Source organism: Heterodontus francisci, chromosome 37, assembly GCF_036365525.1.
Source record: "Heterodontus francisci isolate sHetFra1 chromosome 37, sHetFra1.hap1, whole genome shotgun sequence".
Classification (NCBI taxonomy): domain Eukaryota; kingdom Metazoa; phylum Chordata; class Chondrichthyes; order Heterodontiformes; family Heterodontidae; genus Heterodontus; species Heterodontus francisci.
This window is the reverse complement of record NC_090407.1, coordinates 7,903,774-7,914,676: the sequence shown is the minus strand read 5'-3', so window position 1 is coordinate 7,914,676 and position 10,903 is coordinate 7,903,774. Positions and strand designations below refer to the sequence as shown.

The 10,903-nt window shown below is 42.3% G+C and overlaps 1 protein-coding gene across 1 annotated transcript in view; it reads left to right on the top strand.

Moving 5' to 3' along the window:
• h6pd (hexose-6-phosphate dehydrogenase (glucose 1-dehydrogenase)) overlaps positions 1-10,903 on the top strand; it is a 75,095-nt gene that overhangs the window by 41,320 nt on the left and 22,872 nt on the right. The window contains exon 4 of the mRNA XM_068016983.1: positions 469-664. Coding sequence (XP_067873084.1) covers positions 469-664 — 196 coding nt within the window. The remainder of the gene's footprint in view (positions 1-468; positions 665-10,903) is intronic.

The window sequence follows — 10,903 nt, the reverse complement described above, 5'->3', positions numbered from 1 at the left end:
ACTGCGCCACTGTGCAGTGACTTCGTTTGTTTCATTTCAGCTGAGCTTACGCTAACTGCATTAAAAAAAAACAGATTTTAGAAACATACATTTTGAGATATCTCACCATTAAATGCATTAAAACATCACAGTAACATCATGGTCAATCCTGGGAGAGGTTATGAGTTCAAATCTGTACAACACCATTCAACATTACTGGCTGATAATGTGTGCATATTTTGGGTACTTCATTATGGAAAGGATGGAAATTCATGGAAAATGTCGATGCAGATTCCCTGGGACAGCTTTTTATCTTTGTGGGAGATTTGGGAGCCTTGAAAGCCACCTATAATGTTTAGTTCAATGATCCCATTAGTTTGCCGATACTAACAGTTTTTAGTCTAGGGATTATCCACCAATGAGGTACCGGCAAACCAATCCCAAATTTGTGCCCTTTTGAAACCTTCAGACGCTTAACATTGAAACCAGCAAATAAGAAATAATGGCCTGGATTTCACGGTCAGCAGTGAAGTGACAGTGCTTGCTGTTGACCTGGAAGAAAGCTGCCTGCAAAGACCTAGCAATCTTTGTGGCATGGATTTCGGCTTTCCCGATGTCTGTTTGAATCTGGCACCAAGTCTTGGAGATCTCCAGGTGTCCACTGACAGTGATGTCATCAAGCAGGGTAAGCAGCCAATCGCATTGAAGTATTCTTATAGACAGCAAACCAGGAAGTAAAATGCACTGATTATCTGACACTTTTATTTAAATTTTATGGAGACATACACATGAGGTTAAGGTAGAATTTTAAATACATCATAAATAAACTTTAAGGAAAATGCTAAATTTATCATAATGGAGAAAGTTGAAATTCCCCAAATATAAAATTATTTTTTCAGGCCCAGTGAGGCTGTGCAGCAGTAATTATGAACTTAGTACACCATTTAAAAACACAGCTACATCTCATTCCACAAGGTGCAACGTTTTCAAGGGTTTTACAGTGGGACTACTAGTAAAAGGGCAAGTTCTCATCAGTTCAGTAATTTCTAATTGATTGCAGACTTTGGGGGGAGGGGGGTTGACTTCAACAGCGCACCCTGTGGGGAAGCGTCAAATTACTGACAGCAATATCTGGATTTCCTGTTTAACTGCACATGTGTGGACTCCAGCAGATGCTGTTGGTTTCAAAGGATGGCGAATGCTCACAGTTTCATCATCATTACTACTGCAAAATCCGAACCATAAGCACAAACAGAACTTGGTTGCTTGAGTTGTGTGTGCGGAATTGCCAGGGATTGTACGTTGAACGTGGTAACATTTCTAACTTTTGCCAGTTCTGATGAAGGGTCACTGACCTTAAACGTTAACTCTGCTTCTCTCTCCACAGATGCTGCCAGACCTGCTGAGTATTTCCAGCATTTCCTGTTTTTATTTCAGATTTCCAGCATCTGCAGTATTTTGCTTTTATTTTAGTGGCTTGAAATGTTATAGTTACATTTTAAGAAAAAAAACTGGGGATAAAGTAGGGCTGTAGAAAAGGAGAAACGGGGGAAATCAGTAGCTGTGTTTTGAACTTAGGAAGGGTTTGAGAGGGTAAATACAGTAAAATTATTCAGGTGAAAAGGGGATGTGAACCGAGGATGAGGATGAGAAGCAGATAGGGGTGAGCTACAATAAATGTACTCATTTAAAGGGTTATTAGACTATAAATGGTATTGAAGCCTAGTCAATCCCAATATTTAAGAGAAAATGAGAGAAATGTTTGAAGACAAATATTAAAAGGTATAAAGATACCAAAATGGTATAAGAGTCAGTAGCTCTAATGTGAAGCTGACATAGGCTCCTACTGTGCTGGAATTGCTATGACAATATCCAGGACATTCTAATTCCAGAGCTCAAGGCAGAATTATCTGGCAGACAGGCTTTTATTTATTTTGCTTCAGTGAAAGAAGAAATCCCAACCCTTGCAGAAATCCTGCCGAGAGGCTGATTGGTAAGTGTCAGTATCGGGTGGATTTTGAGACTTTCTGTCTGCTCGCAAACAAATCCGAGGACTTTCTGTTCAATATTTAATCTTTATAAGTGTGTTTGAAGCCTTCAGTCAGTCCCTTTGCCTGTATTAATTTCAATTCCCTCAGAAATTTTTCACCTTGTTCTTCAAAAAAGCAAACTGCTGAACTTCAAATCCTGTATCCCTAGAGTTGTCAAGGATAGAATTCCATAGAATTTACAGCATAGAAACAGGCCACTCGGCCCTACTGGTCTATGTCATCCTCCAAACTGACCTGATCTAACCCTATCAATCCAATAGGAGCACCATCTGCATGACCCTCAGTTGTAACTTACTACATCACTATGAGGTAGTTGGATGGGACGTTGAATGGTAGAACAGGCTCAAGGGGCTGAATGGTCTACCCCCTGTTCCTATGTTCCACATTTCTATGTTACCCAGAGAGCGGTTATAATGTAGAACTTGCTACTACATAGTGTATTTGAAGTGAATAGCATAGATGCACTGAAGGGGAATCTAGATGAGGACTGCATAGCATGGGAGATATTAAGGAAAAAAACTCATTCAGATTGATAGAAAAAAGAATTGAAAGTTGGATTCTGCTGAGATAATCAAGTAGAAAACCTATGTGACGTCAAAAGGGTTAAACTAGGAATTGGTTTTCCAGAAGCCAAGTGGATGTGAGAGTGAAATTGCTTTCACACCGAATAATGAAGAGATGTGTGCTTAAAGGAAACCCTTTAGTTGTTCCTTCAGGCAAGGTTCCTGAAATTAACTGCTTAATGTACAAACTCTTAAATCAGTTCTTCTTATGGATGTCAATATGGATAAGGAAATCTAAACATGAATGAACAAAGAGGAAAATACTGCTGATGCTGAAAATCAGAAATTGCCAGCCTCTGTGGAGAAAGCAGACAAGTTCCTGTGTTCGGGATCCAGATGGGGAGATGCGACGAATGAGCAGCATTTAAAAAAGAACACAAAAGGAAGGAGGAAGAAAGCACATATTGAGGAAGAGGAATAGAATTACCTGCACGATGCTTAAGTGGTAGATAGGAGATGGTTATTGGGCAGAAGTAAACAACAGGAGGCATAATGAGAGAAATTAATAAAATATACATGAGACACAGAGTGTGTGGGCGATTGTCTGAAGGGGTGGGGGATGGGCAGGGGGAAAGGGAGCCAGGGGAAACTGGCATGGCTTCAGTCCCAGGAGCCGGAGCAAAGCGGATCGACAACAATGGTGCTGACTGCCCCATTAGCACAATCTTCCTACGTCGGCCCCCACCTCAAGTACCAATCTGCTCCTTTTCACCCCACGTCCTCAGAAACTCTGGTACGTCCATCCCGCATTACAGGACTTCCTACTGGAGAGAAAACTGGAGCTACAGTTAAGGCCCTCAAGCCAATATTCAGGCCAGAGGGCTGCAAAGTGCCTAGTACAACGGTGATGTAGTGTTCCTTCAGTTTTCATTGTGTTTCATTGGAATGGTGCAGGAGACCAAAGAACAGGAAGGTAGAAATTGGATCTTGTTGTGCTCATATCGATGTAAAATGAGCACAACATGGCCCAATTACGAAGTTCAACATCCTGCATCCCAGGGACACCTGAAAACATCCAGCCAGAAATTGTGTCAAGCAATTTATCAGGCCTCTGTGGCAGCTGCCTCAAACGGGTGATAGGCCCCTCATTTACATATTTAAGGGACGTAATGCCTGCGGTGGGAAATTCTCTCGATCCAGTCGAAAGCAGGAAGTAACACTGACTCAGTCTTCAGTCTGATGGAGAAAATGTTCAGTGAGGTGACCTGATTAGTACTGGAGCAAAGAGCATTCAAAATATTGTACAAAAGACAAGCATAGCTAGAACCATGTGGGTTCCTAGAGGAAGTGAGAGGATTTAAAGGGAAAGCTGTTCCATGTGAGAACCAGTTCAGCCAGTTGGAGGAGGGCTGTGATGAATGGGGACTCTGGTTAGGCTGCTGTTTGAGGAGGAAGTGGAGGGTATGTGGGTTATCCTGCTGAGGGGGGAATAGAAGGACTGTACATCAGTAGTGAAAAGGAAACGGTTTGGGCCAGAAAACTGGGTTTTGTTCAAGTGGCAAAGGGCACCAGTAGAATCAGGGATGTGGATATTCTGGGTCTGGGCAGGATGACGGTACCCTTGATGGAGGAAATGCCTTCAAAAGGCAGATGAGACCAACCAGATGAACTGCAGTGGCTCCTTCCAGTGCCTTGAGTTCCTACTTTATCTTCTGTGTTGATCTGGTGACTGAGGTCAGTGAATTACAAAGCTATCAGCTGCAGGTGTCAGTGGAGGCCACAGTTGCCCAGCACATGAACCTGCTTTCCATGCAACTCTTGCAAACCAAGCATGGGGTCTTGAAACCAGTCTGTAGCAGTTACCTGACATTTTATCTTCGAAAAATCCAATTGTGATATGCAAATAAAAATTCATCCCTATTTATTTTACACTGCATTATTTATGACCTGCAATGAGTCAGGGTATCATTGACAAACCTTTGAGTCCCCTGAGTTTCAACCTGTATTTAAAAAAAAAAATTACCAATTGTGCCCTTGAAATCTAATGCAGGATAATCATGCTTCCTCTTAAAACAGTCATTCAGGAGCCACATTATGTTCTGCTGTTTTATTTTAGGGGACACATTGAATGTTCATAGTTCAGCTTGGCTGGCTGTGTTAGTGCTGAGTCAGTCTTTCTGCATTTAATTATCAGGTACTGGTGGATCTGCAGTATTGATTAATTTAATTAGTCTTTCATGCATTGACCGTGGCATAAGGGAGAAGCACAGACTGCTGACTTGAATTGGCAAAGCACAAATGCAGGAGGCACAGCATCAGCAGTCAACATGCAGAGCTAGTGCTGTTTCATTCACCTGTATGTTTTGCTGTCATTGAGTGTGATGTTTGACACCTCTGTTAATGCGCACTTCCTGGAGTGCTACTTAAATCCTGGCCTTGACCACACAACTCAACTCGATGGTTTGAAAAAAAAAATGATTCTTTTTCCAAGTTAGAAATTGCCTGTTCTGAATCTAACTGACCTCTACTTTTCTTTCCCAGAACACATTAGTAAATAGATGAGTGATACAGCAATGCTGCTCCAAAGTCAGAACTTCATGAAACTGGGGCAGAAGATTCAGTGTGTGTGTGTGTGTGTGTGTGTGTGTGTGTGTGTGTGTGTGTGTGTGTGTGTGTGTGTGTGTGTTAAATATTCAATTTCTCTTCTTCGATCTTGCTGTTAATTCTCTCTGTCTTTACCCTGCTTCCTCTCTTGGCCGCTCACCAAGTGTGGCGGAGAAGGTGAGCAGGTGGTCGCTCTGCTCCCAGGCCTCTGCCAGTGTGGCTGTAAACGTGCTATTAGGAAGCCTATAACAGAGGCACAAGAACGACTTGCCCTCTGCTTTTTAAACCACTCCCCCCCCTCTCCCCAAAGCAACATGAGTGAGGTCAGGCCTTCAGGGATGCTCTGTGGATCTCGCCACTGCTGAAACACTGTGTCCACTACTTTGGGAGCTCCCTGTGGTATCCCTTCACCTGCAGTCAGGTTTTATCTCCGGCTACTTCAGGGATTAACGTGAGTCTGATCTGAAACTGGTCGCTTGTTTAGTGGACCAGAAGAGTTGACCCATTTTACGAAGATCTTTAGTTCAATTCAACAGAAGAATGAGACTAGAGCTACGAGATCAGTTTGGACATCTTAGTCTAAAGCTTTTTTTTTTTTAGTTATTCTTAACTATAAATTGAAAGTTTTTCAAGGAGTGTTGGTTGAAAACAATTTAGATAGTGCCTGAATCGTGCATTGTTTAAACTGAATCACTTTTGGCAGAATGTATCGAGGGACAATTTTTCTTCTTGGCATTTTGACAAATATTTCTGAAATCTTTTGGAATGAATGCTCCGAGGTGATGATTTGTGTGAAAGCTTTCACTCAGTGGTGTTGCTGCATTCACAAAGAATACAACTGCTGTTTGACATGTGTTGTAAATTTTGTTCTTGTAGGCCTAGTTTAGTCAAGCAGGTGGCAACAGCTCGTCCCAGGGTACCTGTGACAAAAATATCATCTTTATCATTGGATCCTCTGGTTTCACTTCATTAATAGCTTATTTGCTTGGAGATAAGGGGAAACCAAACATGTGATGGGATGTGCTGGCACTACTGGTCCTACTTGGGCAGAGAGGTGGCATGCATTATCGGGCAAGCATGCCTTAAGCCTGCTTCTCACAGAGCACCTTTCTGTCAGACATATGGGCAGAGGACGACGCTAAAGTTGTTCAGAGATCATTCAATTTGAAGATTCTATGGATGTAGAAGTCTTAAAGGAGAGTACCCAATCTTTGGGTTTATCAGTTCAGGGGGATTGAAGCCAGCAGGTTGCTACTCTGCTCTGCAATCTCCATTTTCTCCTCTCCACTCATGCTCTGTGATACGCTCAATGCTCCCTCCTGCAACTCACTGATGGAAGCCCCTTGAATTGGCTCTGTATGCTGGAGTGGCGCTGGGTGCTGTGAGGCACTGAGGAGAAGGCAGGCAATGGCCTCTGCGTCTCCTCGTGGGCATTTACAGGATCAGAAGAAAATATTCAAGATATGGCAAAATATTGCGTGTAATTCAGTTCTGGCCTTTTGCGCACCGCACTTTTCTTCACCCCACCAGTAGTGGCCATACCTTTGGCTCCCTAGACCCTAAGCTCTGGAATTCTCTCCCTAAATCTCTTGGTTGACCATGTCTGCCCTAATATCTAGTTATGTGGCCCAATGTTAAATTTTGTTTGATAGCGCTCCTGTGTAGTAACTTAGGATGTTTTAATACATTAAAGTGCTACATAAATGCAAGTTGTTTCTGTTAGAATGCTGTGTTCTAATGTATGTCTTGGTGTCAATGAATCAGAAGAAGGAGAAAAAGGAATAATCAAACGATGGTATTAGCCCTGCAATTAGAGAAAGCCTCTAACTTCCTCTTCCAGCCTCTGACAGGTGCCAGATTTTTGAAGGGCTCTCTCCTGGTAGGGAATCGAAGGCTGATAGTTCTGATTTTGGCCTTCAGGCAACATTTGGAGCCACCTGTTTTGTGCAGCCTTATTCCTGAAAGCAGATGCAAAAAATACATGTATTGGAATTTGGACTAGCAGAGATTGTGCCTCCCAAGTGGCCAGCCTACAAGTTATCTTGTGTGAGTCCATGCAGCATGCGAGTATTTTTGGTTGGCCATGATTGATGGTCCAAACTTACAGGGTTTATGGGTGACATTGGAAGTCCATTTCTGTGTCAGCAAATGGGCCTCCCAGCAACATGGACTTGCAACTTGTCAATGTTGCTGTGCATGCAGCCTCAGCGAAGCAGTGTCAAGGTGAGAATGAACTCTAATTGGATTTCATTGTAAAGCTATATATTAAAAGCAGGAAATAAATCTTTTGAGTTCTCTGATTTGGCAGTCTCCATGCATCCAGAAAAATTCTTGCACACTTGTTCCTTTAACCTATAGATGTAGGGACTGCATTGGCACACTCCAAGACTTCCACCCAGGTATTTGTACCTTGGCTACCGACTGAAGGGTAATCCTCAATTCCAAAGCAAACGACCCTCTTTTGCAACATCTCCAGGAGTAACGCCTTCAGAGCTGCATTCTCAATAGAAGCAGTCCTTCTCCCCTCTCTCATTTGCTGCCTTACTCGAGCACTGTTAGAAAGAGCTGAAACTGGAAAATGTGAAGCTCATCTTTCATTGTGCACTTCAGTTTTTTAAAAACTGCTGACTTGCTTGGATATTCTGCCCTAGCAGCCCAGTGCATTTGCTGCACATCAGCCAATCTGCAAAAGTATTGTGTAGAAATGTTTTAGATAATTGCGGATAGCTGTATCCAACACTTGCACATAATCCCACCAGCACAGCCACGGGACCCCATAATCAGCCCACTATATCTGAGTTACTGCCACAGACCCTCTTTAAAGGGGATAAATTATTTTGAGGTGCTCTGTTTTTTTTATAGTAAAGTATCCAGAGTTGATGTGCCACCAGTTCATTTCCTGCTAACTATTTAGATGAGTCATCCATCAATTGAATTTGATAGATTGTTCATAAATTGTGTAGTCATCCTGTAGTCTCATCAGAACAAGGAAACTGCCTTTAAATCAGAAAGCCTATCCTCAAAATAAATGCTACAGAACTGCCGACTATGACTTGGTTGGTTTGTTTTATTGTGTTGAATTAAATGCTTTAATCTTGCACTCGTAATTCATGTGATGATTGTATTCTGTATTCTCTGAGGAATATCTCCTTTCGAGAATTATTTTTTTTTTCATCTGAAGTTCTGTAAGAAGAATTCAGAGACTTGTGTACTGATTAACTGCTTAGAATTTATGCAGCATTTTCCTTTCGCTGCTTGTTTCTGCGAATAACTCTCTTCATGAATAACCCTGCTTAATAGTTTAGCTTGTTTCAAAAGGTATCTGGTGGGGCTCAGTGAAATACTATGTCTTATCCAGTATGATAGCAGATTCCCCATATGGCTCAGTAGTTTGTGTAACCCAAATACACCGAAACAAGTGTTACTGTTTGAATGTGATAGCTAGGCCTCATTGCTTGCTGCCAGTTACATGTATTAATCACCAGATGTCAACTTTGCCACAGAACAATGGGATCCTCAGATGGGCTTCCCAGAGAAACGGGTCCCCGAAGCTATCTGAAATCACATAAGCTAAAGACAAAAATCTGATTATTTAAGCGATAGCAGCAGCATTGTCTTCCAAAACTGGAGAGAGTAGTTCTCTAATACTTAATAATTAGTGAAAGGCAGGACGATTTTATCCAACATTGGATCTGAAAATATTAATTCAGTTGCTCAAACGAGAGCAATGAATATAACTCCCTTAGGTTATTCAGGTTATCCAAGGACTGGTTGGCTATAAAAGACTTCAAAGATGCATGCTGCCATTCTGCTATAAATTCCTCATTAAATTTGAAAGGACAAATCCATAAGGAGGATCATTTTCCTAGTGGGACTATTTCCCATGTACTGAGCACATCAAGTGAAATTCCAGATCGTCGGGAGTGTGGGCTTGTCTATGGAAGTTGCTTTTTTGCAGTGAGAACAACAAAATAGATTGGGAGTGAGCCAACTGCATACGAGGGCTGTTATTTAGAGGGAATGTTTGGCAAATCCATTGTCATTTGTTTGGCAAATGCACAACTTATTGATCCAGGTTACATCAAAATGTTGGCATGAGCCATTGTCATGGATTCAAGTGACACTGAGTTCTCTTGGTTTTCTTTTCCCCAGATGAACGAAGATTTGCTGAGTAATTTTTCATGTAACTCCTTCATTTTGAAACAGATTAGACAGAACCAGTTTGTACCCAGAAACTGATAGTCCCATCATCAAGACGTGGAGGGCAGCATTCCTTCCTTGTCGAGTCTTTTTTTTCTCCTAGTATCCTTGATGGACACTGCTGCTTGATGGACTCCAGTTCCAAAAAAGCTCAGCTGTCCTCTGGTATCTGCACTGTGTCCAATATTCATTTGTGAGGATAGACAGTCAGCCTTGCAGGCATTGAAGTCAAGCTCATACTTTCCCCACCAAATGTCCACATTTGCAGCAGGGGTTGCTGGATGTTGGTCAAAAGCGATAACCATGCTGATTTTTCCAGTTCTAAGTTTTGTGCGCTGAGGCTAATTGTGACTCCCCTATAATTACCATAGCTGAGATCGTCCTCCCCAGTTCACATCAGGGATTGAAACTATAATGTTCCCAGCCTGAGCGGATCATTGGATGAACTTGCTGAGCCATCAATGGAGCCTTTGCACCTTGCTAGTACAAGAGAGTTGACCCAGCCAACTTATTGCCCTATCTTCATATTACTGACCAACTGCTCGAATCACGGAACTGTAGAAGTTAGGATGCCAAGGAGTGGGGAGGAACACCAACAGGATGTACCGGAGGAGAAGCAACTACCAAACATTTTGGAAGAAAATGATTATTCCAATCGGAAATTTGTGGCACCAGGGACTTCTTTCTGATGAAAGATGGAGGAGGTATTTTCCCAGATTCCAAAGGAAAGTTTCCAGCTTTAAGTTTATCTCCCATGATAAATTGAACACAGGTGAATTTAGTTGAGGTCAGCTTCAGTCAGGTTACAGTGTGAGCACAAATGTTGCATTGAAAACAATGGCACTTTTGCGAAGGCCATGGTTGTACAGTGAATCAGTGCACCTTTTGCAATTTGCCACACTGTGATAGGATGTGACTTTGCAATCCTGAATCTTTCAAGGTGAATTGTGTTCAGGGCAACAAAGCTTTCAAAGCTGGGGCATGGTAAACATTGGCAGCCTGTTGAGAGGAAAGAGTAACTCAAGGGTAAATGCTGTGGGTGTTAATTACTCACCCCCCCCCCCCCCCCTTTAAATACCCCATATTTTATTTCAGCAATTGTTGAGCAAAGACCCAACCTGAAGAAAAAAAGTTCAGCCTTGGCAGCAGTGGAATTGGCCTCAGTGCTTCTGGCTTTGGGCAGAGGGGGGTTGAAATTAGCCTGGGTTCGTGCTCCTCATCAATATTTAGTGATTGCACTGTTTCTGGAGACATCTGGTGGGAACAGGATCAAGCTTAGTTATGGTATCCCTCTTGGTTGAAAAGCCTCCCAACACTAATTTTAAGCACACACATTGATCCCTTGGGGCAAGGTATTCGATTGTTGCAGATATCAATGGAATTTTATCCCAGTGAGAGTCAGCACTTTTATTAGATTCTTGTTAGGCAAGAGTATTAAGGATCACAGAACCAAGGTGGGCAGATGGAGTTAAGATGATATAATTAAGCCATGATATAATTGAATGGTGGAACAGGCTGATGGGGCTGAATGGCCTCCTGCTCCAATGATGTTCTTACATAGAAGAT